Raw genomic sequence first — 19,337 nt, forward strand, 5'->3', positions numbered from 1 at the left:
TTCTAATAGTAGTAATACAAATGCTTTTTTCTAAACTTCATTAATAAGTCTTTTTCTTTTTTTTCTTAATGCTATATAATTATTCCTGTGTTGGAAATTGTTACCAAAAATGTGAAAAGGAACTTCCAGACAAGATTGGTTCAGTGTTGTTTCTGGTGATTTAGCCAGCAGGAGTCTCCCTTATGAGGGTCTTCTTGATATGACTGAAATACTGATCTGATTCCATGTTGGCTGGCCTTCTGTAGGCCAAGATTCCTTTGGCTAGGCCTTTTTGTTGTCTACCATGATCTCGAATTGTCAGCTTGCTCTACATCAGTTAAACAAAGCACAAGGTATTCTCAGTAGTGTTCCTCAAGGGATGTGTGATGTCATGTCTCAGAAGGAGGCGTTGGGGAGAGAGGATGTCTAGCATAACATCTAGGACACAGAATCTTATATTATGGGAAGAAAGTAGGTATGGACCAGGTAAAATGCAGGTGAGTTACTGGGCTTCTCACATAAAATGATGGGTTCTGTGCTGATGACAGCCACTGAAGAGCATGATCTTGGGATACTGAGTGAGAGATCCATGAGAACATGGATCAATAGCCCTCAAAAATGCAAATCTAGTGATAGAATTGTTAAGAAACGCATAAAGTATTAAAGGAGTAGCTGCTGCCCGAGCATTCACACACCATTCATGGTGTCACACCCCACGCACACACTTATTCTTGGGCACGCCTCCTCCTTCTTCAGGCTCGACCCTAGGTTTCCCACAGCAGAGTCTCAGGTGTTGGATTTTAGAAAATAATTAATTTAATTGAAAGGTGCAGCAGCAGGATCAGCCCAGGCTGGATACCTCCAAAGAGAGAGACCAGAACCAAGAAATCCCAGGGCAGTTATACCCTTGGGTCTCATACACCCGCCCCTCACGTGCCCTTCATGCGCTGTCCATGTGTCCTTTGGTCCAATGGTGATTTTTGGTCTGGGGTCTTCTGACATCTAATTGGATTCTTCTTCTGTGTCCAGGCAGGCAGGCTCTTACCTTGTTGACCTGCAGTTTCCACAGTTTTCCCCGAAGGTTGGAGCCTCCTCATCTTCTGGTTTAGACTCCTTGTACACCTGCCCTTGCTGGTGGAACATGGAGAACTGAAGAGTGCCAGACTTGGAAGAACACTACCGAGACATTAGTGTGATATCAAAATATTTTCCCATACTGAAAGACTAAACACAGCGATGTGCTAGCTATTTGGAAAACTACTAGGAAAACTACTGAGAAAAATACCTCTCTCATGGCCTAAAGGCTTCAGCAAATCTAGCTACTCATGCTAAGTAAATCTAAGCAAACAGCATAAATCACACTCTATTATATTCCTAAGTAATTTATTCTAATTAAAACCTACTTATTTACATTAAACAATTAATATCCCTCAACATAAAGAACAAAATAATCCCTAGATTTATAACACTGTATAAATGTTTCATCTTTCATGCACACCTGAAACAAATAGGAAAAAAAATACAGAAGGGAAGCTGAGCTAAGAACAATAAAATGCATGGAGAGTGCTTAATGTATGTGTCTGAGGGACAGCAATAGCTGTCCTCTGCAACAGTTTGTTTGTATTGGACAATACTAGTTCTTTACTCAGTTTTAAACTTGTGATTTTTTCCTCCCATTTTTGTCCATAAAGATAATATACACCATCAACTACTGTGTTGACCTATGGTAATTGGGTAATTCTCTCTGCCTCCTGGATTTCCTTAAACATGTCTTTCCCAATAAATTTTCCTCTACTTGATGACCATGGGAGTCAATTTGCAGCTCCAATAAGCAGCTAGACCCTATAGGGTCTATGTTATTCTATACCAGCTGAGCATCCACCTAATAAATTATTCCACTGTATTGGGAGTTGTTTAAATGAATGCTTTAAAAGTAGTGTTTGACATCAGTTAAAGAATTGTATAGATACAGTGAAAGGAAGGAGCTCTGTATTACTGTGAAATAAACTCTTCTTGTATCCTGGAGTTTAAATATTATGAGCATCTGCTATTGAGCATAGTTTCAACATAATTGTTTTTCTCACAAGACTAAACACCAGAATTTATAGCAATTACTTCTAACATCAGTACTTACGATCATGGGAGCTGATGATGGCTACCATTGCAGTTACATTTCCAGGCCAGTCTCTGTGTAAGTTTTCAGATGGCCATAGTATTCAGTAAGTGGGATTTCTGCCTGCAATTTATTGCTCTTGAGCTTTTTGAAAGTTCATCTTTGTGTAATCACTTTTTGCTTCTCCCAAAACCACTCCTCTGGATAAGAAAGTCTTGTCTTCTAGTACCTGAAGTCTTTTACTTAGAATAAATAACTTCATTCTGTCAAGGAATGGAAGCAATACTCAGGAACTGAAGTGATCTATCAATGTAAACCAACATTACTCAGCAGAAGTTTGATACCCAGCTAGTCAGTGTTCCATATGAACTATGAGCCTGCTGATGCTACAGTTCAGCAAATACGTTAAGCTGGTGCTGCTGCTGAGATAACTGCTCCCACTCTGCTCTTGTTCCTGGTCTTTCACAGTCCCAGCTAGAAAGTATTTTCTGCTTTTGTTTTGAACCTGGGCCTTAAAGTTGCATTCAAAACCAAGGTTAGAACAACAGCAGGGTTGTGCAGTGTGAACAGACTGACAAAGCTGGATGAAGAAAGATTTTGTTTTGGGTGAGCTCTGCTTGTCAGGATGTGCAAAATGAAAGTTCTAACAAAATTGTTGTGTCTCTGTTCTGGAGGATTGAACTGGTAGCATTGAAATGCTCCTAGTACATTTTACGTCCCTTAAAACACATACTGGAAAAAAAAATATTAAAAAAAAGCTTTTATATCTTCAAGTCAGCAATGCCTTTCCTCATATGAAGTGGACTAATTTTAGTCTACTTAACTTTTGCTCTGTCACCTTGATTTGCTCATTTGGCCAAGGAAAAGCAGGTGGGCCTTTTTTACATACCAGAAACCAGTCATCTGCTGTTATCTGTTTCCCAGGGAAGATGTATCTTTCCTTTGTATATACATTCGAGACTGACTATAAAAGTGAATAAAAAAGCTCTAATTCACACTTCTTGGCAGATTCAGCTGAATCTGCAGCAGAAGGGTTACTTCTTGTTAATATTACTGGGGGATGGGAGGGTTCATCAGCTACCAGATTTAAATCTAACAGATTTTAGGCAGAACTATGAATCACTCTGTGTAGGCTTTGACATTGTGGGAAATTGTCTAAAATAGCAGTTGCGAATATCAACTAAGTACTGCTGATCTGCTCTCTTAACACCTTTTTTGTGGTTTGTCCTCATGCATTTTTGAACTGGATGACATTCAGTCATAGAGTGGAATGGCTTCATTTTTGTGTAACATAATTATGCCTGTACACAGAGCAGTGGAAGACCACCATATGTGTTTTATTCATATGTTGCCTTTGATAGAAGTAGCTTCCCTATTCAACTAACCTCTAAGACTTGAAAGCCTCGAAACCAAGATGTCTCAGTTAGTTATAATACTTTCCATTCTCTTTTCTTCCATCCCAGTTAGAGCAGCAATGTACAGAACTTCTCAGTGGCAAAGAAGAAACCAAAGTAGAGAACACCAAGCTGAAGCTGACTAACCAGGAGCTGTTGAGAGACCTGGAGAGAACATCTCAGGAACTAAGCCTGGCTCAACAACAGTTACAGGTGCTTCAGGAGGAAGCATCACGACTACATGAGGAGAAGGAAGTGTAAGTCTCCAGCTGCAGAGGTTCTAGTGCATTTGCTTAGTGTGGCAGTGAGCCTCCTTCTCAGAGTATTCAGTGCTGTGATTTAAGTTTGTGTCATAAGCATAAACCACCAGCAAAGCCAAGTGCAGTTCTAGTCATTTTTCCCCAAGTAATTCAGCATGTTTTCTGCAGCATATCTGGCTTCTCCAGAATCTTTTGCTACTTCTTCAAAATGCCAGTGTTTTCTCACCCCCTGTTTGTTGAGGGTGTTTGGAATTAAAAATCAGTTTAATAATTGTATAAATCGTATGTCTTTTAGTTTTGAAATACCAGTGTGGTTCCTTACAGAAATTACAGTTGTGGCACATGATGTTCCATCCTCCTCAAAGCTAAGTCTATCATCTTCAACATGCTTCTCAGAATGTACTCTGCCCATGAGATGGCTAGGATGTCTTCTTTTCATCATCAAAATCAAGTCTAGTACTTTATTTCTGACCAAGGGGTCTGGCTAGCAAGATAAAACATATCTTATGCAGCTAAATCACAATTCACACAAGGCCTTATGGCAAACCAGAACTATCATGTTGGGGTTTCCAGTTCAAATATTTTGGATTTCAGATTCTGACTCTGAAATAAAAAATATTGTTCAAGAAGAAATATTTACAATTCTTGTTTTGAAAAATGGCCTTTAAGTGGCAGATCAATCTACCTGTCTTGCTCCAGCCTTCTGCACGAAGCAAAAGTTACATTACCCTGAAGCTGTAATTGGTGGAAGTGTTCAGTGAAGTCCATTGGATGGAAGATAGTTTTTAAAAAATGCTCAGGGATCTGTAAAATCCTCCTGTTGCCAATGGGGAGCACATGGATGCCAGACTTACATGTTTCAGCAATGAACTATGTAATTCAGAGCTGTGGCTATTTGGCATATTTCCGGATAGAGCAGAATATTAGATCAAATGTGTATTCTTTTTCTGTTAAGCTTTGTGCCAATATCTACTTAGTTATTACTGATTTAATTTTTCTTGAGGGTATAAATAATGAACTTTGTTGATAAATGATTGTTAAAGAACAGCCACTGCATTTAGAACACTATTTCTAGATTTGCATGTTTGATGTGTGTTTTGGGAGCAGACAGCAGAAATATTCCTCCTCAAGGTGGTTTGTTTCCTCTTTGAGGCCTCTCTTTTCAGATCCACAGCAAAGACTGTGGAATGATCTGGTTTTAAAGCTACAGAGAAAATCTGTCCAGTGGTCAGGCTGCTGAATAATACTACTGCATTTACAAAGCACTTTGGATTCAATAGTGTTTTATGGAATTAGAGCTCAGCCCTACTCAACTGCACCTTCAGTGTTGCTTTAAACATCTGTGTCAGTCTGGTAAGACCTGAGCCATTGAAGCAGGTGTGATGTTCAGACTGTGCACAGGAAGAACTTGAGGCTTCACTGAAAGGCAGAAACATTTAAGGCCAGACACTGAGTTGAATTAGTCAAAGTAATTGGTGTAAATCTAGTGTAAAAATCTGAGATGCTATGTCCAATGTTTAAGGCTCCATAACTGTTAAAGTCAGGAACTAAAAAGAAATTGTAGGGGATGTAGATGTGTGAGCCTGACACATCGTTCCAGCAGCAAGATAAACTCTGATTTTGGATAAAATGTTACATGTTTTGTGGCCATGAGTGAGGATTTCAGCAGTATGTCTTCTCTGAATGATGCAAGTGCCAGTATAAGCATATATTAAGCTCTCTGGATGAATAAATTGTAAAGTTATAATTTGTTTTAAGAGAACCTCTACTCCTTCCTCTGCTAACTCAAACTGCTGTGGTACTGTGGGCCTTATACTGAATAAACTTTTTTAAAATTAGCAGCCATTCATGCAGAACAAATTCTACAGGTTTGGAGAAGATGAAATGTGGATACTCCTAAGGGGAAGCATTTTAGCAGAGTTGTTACCATAGTTAGAACAATTTTATTTATTTATTTTCATTACAGGGAGGTGTACCGAGTGACAGAAACCTTACAGAGAGAGAAGTCAGGACTCCTGAAGCAGCTGGATTTTCTAAGGTAATGCAGACCTTACATTCAAAAACTTCTTGCGTCATTCTAAAGAGGTACATTAAAGGATGAAACTATGTTGGGATATGTACTGGGTGTAGGTGTCCAGGTGTTGGCAGCAGGGCGCTGCAGGGGCAGCCTCTGTGAGGGGCAGCTGGGGCCGGACACGGCCATTCTAGCCAGCTCCACCTGACCCATCGCAGGGCAGGGCTGAGCCCCGCAGCCAAGATGGTGATTGGCACCTCTGGGAAAGCTTGGATAAGAAAGGGTAGAAAACACTGCACAGCAGTTGAGAGAGAGGAATAAGAAAAAAATGTGAGAGAAACAGCCCTGCAGACACCAACGTCAGTGAAGGAGGGGGAGGAGGTGCTCCAGGCGCTGGAGCAGAGATTCCCTTGCAGCCTGTGCAGAACCCACACAGGAGCTATGGCCCATGGAGAGGAGCCCATGCACAAGCTGGTTTGCTGGCAGGCACTGTAGCCCATGGGGGACCCACGCTGGAGCAGTCTGTTCCTGAAGGACTGCACTCTGTGGAAGGGACCCACACTGGAGCAGTTTGTGAAGGACTGTAACCTGTGGGAGGGAACCAGAGGAGCTGTTATGGACTGACCACAACTCCCTCGTTCCACTTTCCCCCGTGCCGCTCAGGAGTGGGAAGGAGGTAGAAGAGTAGAGAGTGCAGGAGTGAAGTTGAACCTGGGAAGAAGGTGGGGTGGGGAGAAGGTGATTGTAGTTTTGTCTTTGTTTCTTGTAATCCTACAGTTAAGTCTGTTCTGTCTGTGGTAGTCAATAAGCAAACTTCCTGTCTTTATCTTGACCCACAAGCTTTTCCATCTTATTTTCTTCCCTTGTCCTTTTGAGGAGGGGGAGTGAGAGAGCCGCTGGGTGCGCATCCAGCAGCTGGCCAAGGTCAACTCACCACAGGATAATAACACAAAATACAGTGAAAATGGTTACAAAAGACAATGTGTCTTTTGTAAGCCCTGTTGTTGCACACAGTAGAAGGCAGTACACATGAAAGATTTGCTTTATTTTGGCAATTCAGTATTGTAGGACAATCTCCATTCCAAAAGTCGAATGTAAAACAAAACAATGGTGAACTATTCTAAGCTGGTTCTGTGGTAGAAGCCTGGCCACAGGAGACTTGAAGCTTACTAATAGGCTCTGTTGTTTCTAAAGTGATGGGAGTATAGCCAAAATGAAGATTCTTTCACAAAAATGTTTATTTGTAAAATGATATCGAAATATAGTTAGCTAATTTTCTCTGTAATATTTTTGTACTGATAGACTTATAGAATCATAGAATAGTTTGGGTTGGAAGGCACCTTAAAGATCATGTAGTTCCAACCCCCCTGCCACGGGCAGGGACACCCTCCACTAGACCAGGTTGCCCAAAGCCCCATCCAACCTGGCCTTAAACACTGCTGGGGGGTGACACACATCCAAAACCTCTCTGGGCAACCTCTTCCAGTGCCTCACCACCCTCATCGTAAAGAAATTTCTTCCTTAAGTCCAATCTAAATCTACCCTCTTTTAGTCTAAAGTCATTACCCCTTGGCCCATCACTACACTCCCTCATAAACAGTCCCTCTCCAGCTTTCCTGTAGACCCCCTTCAGGTACTGGTAAGCCACAATTAGATCTCCCTGGAGCCACCTTTTCTCCAGACTGAACAGCCCCAACTCTCTCAGCCTGTCCTCACAGGAGAAGTGCTCCAGCCCTCTGATCAGCTTCATGGCCCTCCTCTGGACTCTCGCCAACAGCTCCAGGTCTTTCTTAAGTTGGGGGCCCCAGAGCTGGACGCAGTACTCTAGGTGGGGGTCTCACTAGAGAGGAGTAGAGGGGCAGAATCACTTCCCTCAACCTGCTGGTCACACTTCTTTTGATGCAGCCCAGGACACAGTTGGCTTTCTGGGCTGCCAGTGCACGCTGCCGGCTCATGTTGAGCTTTTCATCAACCAACACCCCCAAGTCCTTCTCCTCAGGGCTGCTCTCAATCCATTCCCCACCCGGCCTATAGTCGTGCTTGGGATTGTGCTGACCCATGTGCAGGATCTTGCACTTGGCCTTGTTGAACTTCATGCGGTTCGTATGGGCCCACCTCTCTGGCCTGTCAAGGTCCCTCTGGATGGCATCCTTTCCCTCCAGCCTGTCGGCCACACCACACAGCTTGGTGTCGTCGACAAACTTGCTGAGGGTGCACTCGATCCCACTGTCCATGTTGCCGACAAAGATGTTAAACAGTGCCGGTTCCAATACTGACCCCTGAGGAGCGCCACTCATCACTGATCTCCACTTGGACATCGAGCTGTTGACTGCAACTCTTTAAGTGCAACCATCCAGCCAATTCTTTATCCATCAAGTGGTCTATCCATCAAATCCATGTCTCCAATTTAGAGACAAGGATGTTGTGTGGGACAGTGTCAAAAGCCTTGCACAAGTCCAGGTAGATGATATCAGTTGCTCTTCCCTTATCCACCAATGCTGTAACCCCATCATAGAAGGCCACCAAATTTGTCAGGCACTATTTGTCCTTAGTGAAGCCATGTTGGCTGTCACTAATCATCTCCTTATTTTCCATGTGCCTGAACATAGTTTCCAGGAGGATCTGCTCCATGATCTTGCTAGGCACAGAGGTGAGACTGACCGGCCTGTAGTTCCCCAGGTCTTCCTTTTTACGCTTCTTAAAAATGGGGATTATGTTTTCCCTTTTCCAGAGGACTTCACTGGACTGCCACGACTTCTCAAATATGATGGAGAGTGGCTTAGCCACTTCATCCACCAGTGCCTTCCCTTGGGACCTACAGATGTATCTCATCAGGTCCCATGGACTTGTGCAGCTTCAGATTTGGTTCCTTAGATGGTCTGATACCTGATCTTCTCCTACAGTGGGCAGTTCTTCATTCTCCCAGTCCCTGTCTTTGTCGTCTTTGACTTGGACAGTGTGGCTTGAGCACTTGCCAGTGAAGACTGAGGCAAAAAAGTTGTTGAGTACCTCAGCCTTCTCCATATCCAGGGTAATCAGGTCACCCGTTTCATTCCAGAGGGGGCCCACATTTTCCCTCATCTTCCTTTTATCACTGATGTACCTACAGAAGCTTTTTCTCGTTGCCTTTGACATCCATGCAGGCCTCTGGGTGTTTCTGCCTGACTTTTTTGTTTGTTGGGATGCATCGCTCCTGAGCTTGGAGGAGGTGATCCTTGAATAGTAACCAGCTGTCTTGGGCCCCTCCTCCCTCCAGGGCTTTGTCCCATGGTACTCTACCTAGCAGATCCCTGAAGAGGCCAAAGTCTACTCTCCTGAAGTCCAGGGTAGCAAACTTGCTGTGTGCCCTCCTTCTCACTGCCCTGAGGATCTTGAACTCCACCATTTCATGGTCACTGCAGCAAAGGCTGCCCTTGAGCTTCACATCCCCCACCAGCCCCTTCTTGTTGGTGAGAACAAGGTCTAGCATGGCACCTCTCCTCATTGGCTCCTCTGTCACTTGGAGGAGGACATTATCATCAATGCATTCCATGAACTTCCTGGATTGCTTGTGCCCTGCTGTGTTATCCCTCCAACAGACAACAGGATGACTGAAGTCCCCCATGAGAACTAGGGCTTGTGAATGTAAGGCTGCTCCTGTCTGTCTATAAAGGGCCTCATCTGTTCTGTATTCCTGGTCAGGTGGCCTGTAGCAGACCCCCACTATAATGTCCCCTGTCCCTGCCCTCCCTTTAGCCCTGACCCATAAGCTCTCAGTCAGCTCCTCGTCCATCCCCAGGTGGAGCTCCATGCACTCCAGCTGGTCATTGACAGAGAGCCACACCCCCACCTCGTCTCCCTTGCCTGTCCTTCCTAAAGAGCTGATGTCCTTCCATCCCAACACTCCAGTCATAGGAGCCATCCCACCACCTCTCCGTGATGCCAATAAGATCATAGCCCTGCAGGCATGCGCATGTCTGTAACTTCTCTTGTTTGTTCCCCATGGTATGTGGGTTTGCATAGAGGCATTTGAGGATGAGGCTGACTTACTGGCTGGAGTGGCTGGAATTCCTCTGAGGTACTTCACTGGTGTTTCCCTGTTGATTCCTATTACCTCAGGATCCCCTGGCTCATCTCCACTAGACTTCAAGCATGCTGCAGTATATCCAGCACATCTCAGCAACAGGCTGAGGGCCCTCGCTAGCACCCTGTCCCTCTGACTTTGGTGTGTCATCCCACAGCTTGTCGCAGGCAAGCCTGGTATTATCCCACTCCCTCCCTTGAAGCCTATTTTAAAGCTCTGTCAATGAGCCCAGCAAGCTCCTGGGCAAAGACCCCCTTTCCCCCTAGAGAAAGGTGAATCCCATCTGATGCCAGCAAGCCTGGTGCTGTGTAGGCCATCGCATTGTCAAAAAATCCAAAACTGTGGCAGTGACACCAGCAATGGAGTCATGTATTGATAGACTGGGTCCGTCTGTTCCCCCCAACATTACTGCCCACAACTGGAAGGAGGGAGGAAAAAATAACCTGTGCACCAGATTCCCTCAGTAACTGTCCCAAGACCCAGAAATCTCTTTTTATCACTTTTGCACTACTTCAAAGTTTGGAGTTGTGTTCAGAGAATTGTAAACCTCCTTTTAATGTGCAGCAATGTTAGTTTTTGTTTGTTCAGTGTTAAGTTTGTGTGGGCTATAGATTGTACTTGCCTGTAGGCCTTCATTCACTGCATTTCCTTTAGGAGGCCTCATTTAAAAGTTACCTAAAAAGCTCCCATGTTTGAGGAAGGGCTTTTACTTTGCAGCGTGTTTCCCACAGGCCACTCCATATGGTGTGATCTTGCCTGCTGCTGTTAATGGGGTGGTAGATAGAAAAATCTGAGAGCACAGGTTGTTTCTGTTCACCAAGGCTGTAATGGCTGCTCAGTCTCTTTTGTGGTCATGCCAGCAATAGATGGAGACAATGGATGATGTACTAAGCAGGTGTGTTGTCAGATCTGATCAGAGCCGGCTAATTGCCTGGAGTATTCATTTCTTTACATTTTCATCTCTTCTGCATAATGAATTGAAGATAGATGTTTTCCTAGGCAGACTTTTCCATGGCTGCCACAACTGTAGCCCTCAGAGGGACATAACTGGTCTTCACAGCTGTCAACAGGTAAATAGAAATGGTGTTCATTACACCCTCTCCACAATAAGAAGTTATCTTTACTGTGAAAACCTTTCAACATTCTAATTTAGAATGAGTGAAGGCATGTTGACCAGAACTGATTTCGATGTGTTAATGCATTTGTTTTGATAAACTACAGAATGAGGGCTAGATACCAGCTGGCTTTAATCAGCATAGCCTTACGGGAGATTCAGTGTCCCAGACAGGGAACTGGCTGTAGTGAGAATATAAACATGATCAAGGGTGAAGATATGCCAGATTAAAATGCATTTCTCTTGCCTTTTACACTGCCAGCTGTTCAGTCTGTCTGTTATCTTGAGTAGAAAAGTCAGCAGTTCTAAATACTTGGCCTCAGTGTTTCTTTTGTGTTCTCTTTTCAGGGAGAGGAACAAACATCTCAAAGATGAACGTGACATATTTTTACAGGTAAACAACTATTATTTTCAAACCCACTATTGCGCAAACACATATCAGAACAGCCTCAGAAGAAGAGGATCAGACGGCTGTGCAGGAGACAGACTCTCGTCCTACTTAAATCTTGCCCCATTCTTAATTTATATTGTCTTTTTTCCTCACTTGAGAATAAGATTTTTAAATTTGCTGAACAATTTTAAGAGCTACATTTTTAGAATTATAAAGTTGGAGCGATCTTGAGGGAGATGATTGTATTTTATAAGAAGCTAAGGATGCAATCATGAGAGAGCAAAATAACCTAAAAATTGAACAATTAAATTGTGATAATCTATTCAGTCAAGACTAGCCAATATCCTGAAACGTTTATACAACAATACAATATCTGAGTACCTGAATCAGTACCTGCATACCTATTGATACTGAGTAAGAGCAGATCACATTAACTTTTTATCCAGCAGCAGAGAATGGGCCCCTAAGATGTTCCAGAAGTCCCCTGGCTTAAGGAGACTAAGGCCACTTACTTTATAGTTGTTTGTGTTCTTATTCCTACAAGAAGATGATAGTGTAAATCACCACATAATATATTGACTTATTTTCATGACATTATGCTGGTTTGTTGTGGTTCACTTAGTTTACAAAGAAGATGAATTCTTGCAGGATCTGGAGTTTCTGTGTTCTGATTGTTTATCAATCAGTATTTTGAAGCATTTATACCTCTAGGATTTTTTTGTACAATTTTTTCTTTCATATTCATTGCATTATTTATGCATTAGGAATGAAGGCAGTTAACCGTAATGAACAATAGGAGTAAATTAGTAAGAAGTCTTCTGTATTTCTGCAGAAATGCAAAACAAATGTTCCAAAAGCCAGCTGGAAGCAAAGATCAGGGTCTGTCATTGGGAAATACATAGAGGGCAAGATGTTGCCTAACAGGTAAGCACTTTTTTTCATGTGTTCCCCATTTGAGTACGATGAGGCTTATAGAAACAAGATGTGGAATGTTTTCTTTCTGATACATACTTTGAAAAGTCCAAAGGTATTTCTATAGTGTCTGTCCTTATAAGATTACTGTGGTCTTTAAGAAATCTGGAAATAAAGAGGCAAATTTTCACATAAAACAAGTGTACTGTATGTAAAGGCAAGAGACTTCCTCATTGTGGATGAGTATATGCTGGGAGGCACAAAAGCTTGCCCATTACCCTATGTTGATGTGGTACAATGTCCTTGGTAACTCCCTGAAAGAGTATACCACCTCCCCTCTCATTGTAGATGACAGCAGTCCTGTTGTAAAGTATGGGATATGGAACTAGTAAAAAACCGGAGAATTTAATTCTCAGCTGTGTGGTTGTAAACTTGAAATCAACAGGAACAAGATGGTGATCTCAGTGAAATACTTGCATGTTTACTTTGAGACAAGAGGAGCTGGAAAGACTATATTTCACTTTGAAATAGCAGCTAAGATGATGTTCCTGCAGGCACAGGGTCATGATGTATAAGGAGAGAAAGCTTTCAGAGACACTGTTTAGTAAGTTCAGTACTGAGATGTGTACCATAATTGGCAAAAGCAATTATGGCACAAAAATCATAGAAAAAATTAGGTGGGCGTCCTGGTTTTTTCAGCTAAGATAGAGTTAATTTTCACAAGAAGCTTGGAGGTGACACAGCCAGGATAGCTGACCCAAACTAGCCAAAAGGATATTCCATACCATGATGTCATGCTCAGTTTATAAGGGGGGAACTGGCTGGGGAGGAGGAGTCGCTGCTTGGGGACAGGCTGGGCATCAGGTCCTGGGTGGTGAGCAAATTGCATTGTGTATCACCTGCTTTGTATATTCTTTTATAAGTACTGTTGTTGTTGTTTTCCTCTTCTTTTGCTGTCCTATTAAACTGTCCTTATATCAACCCACGAGTTTTAGCTTTTTCTTCTGATTCTTCTTCCCATCCCACTGAGGCAAGGGAAGGAGTGAGCGAGCAGCTGCGTGATGCTCAGCTGCCAGCTGGGGCTAAACCACGACAGTCCTTTTGGGTAACCAGTGTGGGGTACAAAGGGTTGAGATAATGACAGATCTGACCAGAGCATGTTAAAACAAATTTGTTATATGCATTTATTATATTAGTTAAATAATCGCTGGTCACAATGGTGTTTTGTTTGTTCACATGGTTGTAAATCCTTACTTGCTGTATGTATTCCCTGCAGTGCTGTTTATCACCACTAGGAGAGGGATCAGGATTCTCATTTTGCTGTACTGTAATATCGATTTACTATATGATAACATCAATGGTCATGAGGTTAACCTGGTATTTGTACCTGGCATTGCTGTCATGCTCATACCTCAGATGACATCTCTCAGAGTTGATTATTAATCACACCCAATCTATGGGGAAGACAGAGAGGGATACTTTCTCCCGCTCTTTCACTTCCCCTTTTTCCTTCAGGCTGGTTACAGCAGCTTTTCAGAATTTTGAATATCCTTGGGATGGATGTTCAAGCAAGCATGCTTGTATTGCTATGTCTCCTGAATGTGTTTCAGGTCTTGTTGAGGGTTACAAAAAATCAAGAATACCACCCAAAGATTTGCCCCGAGGCTGGATAGTCAGGGCTGCCATGACATGTGGGAGAATATGGGCAGGTATCTGGAGAATTTGTCACCTCCAATGGTTTGGAACTTCACCCTCAAACAACTATAGGATCCTGATGAAGTGATAGAATATTTGAAAGGAAAATGCTGTGGCTGTTCCAAAGAGGCACAACTTACTGCACTGTGCTGGGCCCTGGCCTGTGTCTGCAAACACTGCTCAAAATTACGCAGCACCCTCAGGGGGAAGATAGGGAAAACAGAGCAATAGGCACTGTGGCTACTCTAACCCCATCAACAGGCACTGTGGCTACTCCAACCCCAGTGACAGGCACTGTGGCTACTCAAATGTAGGTGACAGGCACTGCAGCTGAACCAAAAAAACCAACCTGTACTGGTATCAGTCACCCCTATACACAAGTAGAAATACACAAAAAAATCAGTTCATTTAGTAAGGGATGATGATGAACCAGGACCATCACAAGAACAGGAGGAAGAGGCAGAAACAGAGGTAATCACCCAATGCCTGTCCCTGAGTGAGCTGTGAGATATGCGGAAAGATTTCAGCTGTCATCCAGGCAAGCAACTTGTCACCTGGCTGCTCCAATGCTGGGATAACGGTGCCAGTAGCCTGGAATTAGAGCAGCTGGGATCCCTGTCTAGGGAAGGGGCATTGGCAAGGCGATTGGGAAAAAGACACAAGCCCTCAGCCTCTGGAGGTGACTCCTGTCAGGTGTGAGGGAAAGGTATTCCTTCAGTGAAGATGTTGTATGTCATCCAGGAGAGTGGACCACCATGGAGGGAGGTATCCAGTACCTGATGGAATTAGCTATGCGGGAGATGGTTTCTTATGACCCAGACAACACACAATTAACCACAGATCCAGATGAAGTCCAGTGCACACAACCCATTTGGATGAAGTTTGTATGGAGCACACCATTGTCGTATGCCAACTCATTGGCAGTAATGGACTAGAAAGGTGAAGAAGCACCAACAGTGGATGAAGCGGCTGGCCAATTCTGGCAATATGAAGAAAGTCTCTCTTCCTCCCTTGTCTTGGCTATGGAGGAACTGTCCCAGGAGGTCTGGCAACTCAAAGAGGATATGTCCCACTCCCCACCTGTACAGACCAGTATTTCAGCTATTAGGAGTAAGTGTTCCTCTGCTCCAGAGAGAGGATATAGAGTGTACACACCATCAGGCATCCTGTGGTTTTACCTGCACAACCACAAAGAGGACATGAGGAAGTGGGATGAAGAGAGCCATTTCTCTTATTGCAACTTGCATCTGTGGTCATTTTTCACATCTAAGATTCTTGATCTATTATACATTCCACCTTCTGTTGAATCCCCACTTAGCTTTTTTTCATCCATGTTAAACAAACCCATCTCTCTCCTACCTGCTAAAGAGAGAATTAGATTACACATAGAAACGGTCTGGGTTGAGGGTTGTTTTATTCTTCTAGAATCAGCTGGGGTGGGGGAGGAAATCGCAGTAGAGAAATTTACTTCAGCTATTCCATGAGGTTAAAAATTAGGCTAATCTTATGTTTTGTATTCTGGTTCAAGTTTTCCCTGTAAGTCATTAGCTTTCCCCATGATGCTTATAATTACTGTCCTGGGTTTTGGCTAGGATAGAATTAATTTTCACCAGAAGCTGGGATGGGACACAGCCAGGACAGGTGACCCAAACTAGCCAAAGGGAATATTCCATACCATGTGACATCACGCTCAATATAAAAGGGGGGCTAGTCGGGGAGGGGCGGTGCAGCTCCAGGGCGCATGGCTCGGGGACGGTCTGGCTTCGGGATGGGTCTGAGCATGCGGTGGTCTGAGTTGTAGGGTCCTTGGGTGAGAAACTGCATTGTGTCACCAGTTTTGTGTATTCAGTTAAGTACGTTGTTGTTACTTCCCTCTCCCCTTGCTATCCCAGTAAACTGTCCTTATACCAACCCAGGAGGCTTTGCCTTTGTCTTCGCATTTTCCTCCCCATCCCACCGAGGGAGGGGGGAGTGAGCGAGCGGTCGCGTGGTCTTTAGCTGCCGGCTGGGGCTAAACCACAGCAATTCTCAAGCACACGCTATATATATGCACATTGTATGATGAGCTGACTTTTCAGTAGACATTGGACAGAATCTCCTATGCCTGCTGTGGGTAGTAAAAAACATTGGAAATTAAATTCAGTTACACTAGAATAAAATAATAGGAATCCAGGTCTAACATATTTTTGTGATGTACTTACATTTTTCTCTGTGTAGCTATTCATTTGAAGAAGATGATGTTTTCAGTAACTCAAAAAGAAGGAATTCTGCTGGACTGAATGGAATTCTCTCTGTAGAGCCTGATGCTGGAGTCACTGAAGGAATGTCTAAAGCATTGCATCTCCAAAGAATAATATCAATTGAGGAAGATCACCTACCCCAGCTTCTTGACAGGCTGGTTGATAAGCAGCTGAACAGATGGACTAGAGAAGATGAGAATGCTTCTTTTGAGATGGAAATGGAAAAGAAAAAGACAGAACAATCAATGGAGCACTCACCATCATCTTCTAGAGAGCAGCCTGTAGGGAAGGAAACGCTGTCAAATGTAAGGGGGGAAAGGGGACCTCACCTTGAGTATCGTGTGCAGTTCTGGGCTCCACCATTTCAGAAGGATGTAAAAGTCCTTGAATGCATCCAGAGGAGGGCAACAGAGCTGGTGGAAGGGCTGGAAAGAATGTCCTATGAGGAGGGGTGCCGAGGACTCTGGGTTTATCTAGTTTGGAGAGAGGGAGGCTGCAGGGCAACCTCATTGCTCTCTACAGCTTCCTGAGGAGGGAAAGTGGAGAGAGAGAGGTGCTGAGCTCTTCTCCCTGGGATCCAGTAACAGGACACATGGGAGGTTCAGACTTGGCGTTAGGAAGCATTTCTTTGCCGAGAGGGTGATCAGACACTGGAACAGGCTTCCTAGAGTGGTGGTTGGTGCTCCAAGCCTGCCAGTGTTTCAGAGGCATTTGGACAATGCCCTTAATAATATGCTTTAACTTGGTGAGCCCTGAATTGGTCAGGCAGTTGGATGATTGTTGTAGTCCCTTCCAATTGGAACTAAACTGTTCTGTTCTGTTCTGTTCTGTTCTATTCTATTCTATTCTATTCTATTCTAAAGGACCTTGGAAAACATGAAGTGGTGTTGAAGGGTAATGCATTATTCTTAGAATCTAAAATTATTTAGTTTTCTGTTTTTAAATTAAAGCATGACAAATGAAGCCATTGCATGAAGAAGGAGATGGAAATACACTACAGGTAAATGTTGAAGGTGCAAAGAAGGGAAACTCAACCTAACAGAGTGTAACAATGCAGACAATGTGTGCATAGACGTATGTCTGAAAGACAGTTTAGGTAAAGTGAAGCAAAATCTTGTAATAGATGACAAAGAAGATCCACTGAAAGCTAGCAATTGTCTAAAAAAAGAAGCAACCTTTTTTTTTTTTAATTTTGTTGGGTCTTTTTTTGCCAAAAAGTGATGTTTCTTATATTCTGATACTTTTGACTTAGCTTTGGTACTGTTACACTATCTGAGAAATAATGAGAAGATATAGCTTTATTTTTTAGTTAATTTTTGAGAAGACTTTTAATTAGCAAATTGAAAGCCAGATTTTTTTTTTCAGCTCCACCTTGTATGTGCATGTTAACAATGAATTCACCATGCAATAATAATCCTTAAAACAATATGCTGGAAGGTACATATCTTTGGAATCAAAGGTCCTTCTTGTACTGCTATTACTTCAGAGCTAGCTGTGGTTTTTTTCTAATTTTAGTATCATTGTTAAGTATTACTCATTTTTAGATTCTTGAATCACATATTAAAAAGATTAAAGTATAGGAAAAATAGGTATGCTTGGTCATAATTATATAGTTCTTTTAGAAGAAGTAAGCATATCTTAAAAATTACGATAGAATGATGCCATGGTTAGGTAACTTCTAAGTGGTACTTCTTAATAAAAAGTCTAGAGCACAGAACAGAGCTTCATCCTTTGAAATTATTTAAAACAGTGCATACTTTTTGCTTGCTATTATTAAAAAAAAACCACAGCAGAATACTCCTTTCTGATAAACTCTGTCCATGTGGCAATCCCTTCCCCTCTCCTCTCCTCTCCTCACATTCCCCGCCCCAACAAACTCATGCCAGGAGCATCCATGATCTTGCTCCCCTTCTGCGTGCGGCATTAAGAACAAACTCCCTATCTCCCTCTTGCTCCTCCACCTTTGCACAAAATAGGAGAAGAGGCCAGCTAGGGCACCCCCTGCAAACCAGCTGTTGTTCCCTAAGCAACTCCTGATCGACATACAAAGGTCTTGGGAGTAATGACCTACTTGACAGAGGATATAAATATTCTCTCCAGCATCCACTTAGCAGTACAGAGGACATGGATAGGCAGAACAAATTGTTCTTCCTTCTGCTTAAAAAACCTACATGACAGACACATAGCTGTATGTTTACAGCCTGATTAACTGGGTCTAATTCTCTCTCTGTCTGTCTGTTTCCCCCATGTTTCTGCCTGTAATGTTAAACGGATGTAGAAATGCAGTAATTCCATGGAAGCTCTTGGCTCCACAGTACTAGCAGAGAGAAGAATCTGGTGATAGGTGGCATATAAGCCAAAAAATTTTGACTTTGCTTCTGTTGTCTAGGAGATATGCTGTTTCCTCATGGGTATAGGATGAAACTACTGAGCAGAGCTATGTGAAGCTTTATGGGTTTTAATTTGCAGGGATGAACATAAACTGTTTTCTTTTGGCAATTTCATGCATTTTTCAATGCAATCTCATGTCAAGGTGCATATTCAGTATACTTCCAGAGCTCAGTCCAAATCACTGCACTTCAAATGATCTGGAATGATATATGGCAAACATCTGAAATGCTGAGTTATTTTAAGAAACAGAATATTGCTTTATGAGTAATGGAGAACATGATGGGATAAAAGTCTCTTCTTTTTCCCATCTCAGTTAGCCTTCAAGACAAGGCAAATTGGAGAGGCAACAGGATTTATAGAACAATTGGAGACTAATGTTTGCTCTTACTTGAAGGAAGAGAGAATAAACTCTGTCCCAGACCACTTATTCAAGATAATTTTTGTGGGCAATTCAAGTGTTGGGAAGACTTCATTCTTAAGGCGATTTTGTGAAGATCGTTTTTTCCCAGGCACAGCTGCTACTGTAGGTAAGTTTAAGAAACATTATTACTATTATTATTTTTGTTCCAAGAATGTTTAGCAGCTTCTGCTGAGATCAGGCCCTGTGTTATAAAACAGAAACATACAGATGTTGTGAAAGCTGTTATCCAAAAGGAGAGTAGGACATGCAAAGAGAGTTCTCCTAAACTGGGAAGCAGATAATTGATGGAGAGTTTTCAGAGTAGATTCTGTACTGAAATCCTGGCAGCACTGAGATAAATCAGAAAAATC

General features: G+C 42.7%; 1 protein-coding gene across 4 annotated transcripts in view; it reads left to right on the forward strand.

Moving 5' to 3' along the window:
• Positions 1 to 19,337, forward strand: part of CRACR2A (calcium release activated channel regulator 2A) — a 70,692-nt gene that overhangs the window by 41,313 nt on the left and 10,042 nt on the right. For 3 of the 4 annotated variants that reach the window (XR_012837114.1, XR_012837113.1, XM_075762599.1), the window contains exons 8-13: positions 3,556 to 3,743; positions 5,713 to 5,784; positions 11,286 to 11,331; positions 12,161 to 12,252; positions 16,153 to 16,480; positions 18,880 to 19,093. Coding sequence is in view for 2 of the 4 variants with exons in the window: in XM_075762599.1 (XP_075618714.1) it covers positions 3,556 to 3,743; positions 5,713 to 5,784; positions 11,286 to 11,331; positions 12,161 to 12,252; positions 16,153 to 16,480; positions 18,880 to 19,093 (940 nt within the window). In the remaining 2 variants the exon portion in view is untranslated. The remainder of the gene's footprint in view (positions 1 to 3,555; positions 3,744 to 5,712; positions 5,785 to 11,285; positions 11,332 to 12,160; positions 12,253 to 16,152; positions 16,481 to 18,879; positions 19,094 to 19,337) is intronic. The other variant, XM_075762604.1, reaches the window with a different exon arrangement.

This window comes from Balearica regulorum, chromosome 1 (genome assembly GCF_011004875.1).
Source record: "Balearica regulorum gibbericeps isolate bBalReg1 chromosome 1, bBalReg1.pri, whole genome shotgun sequence".
Lineage (NCBI taxonomy): Eukaryota > Metazoa > Chordata > Aves > Gruiformes > Gruidae > Balearica > Balearica regulorum.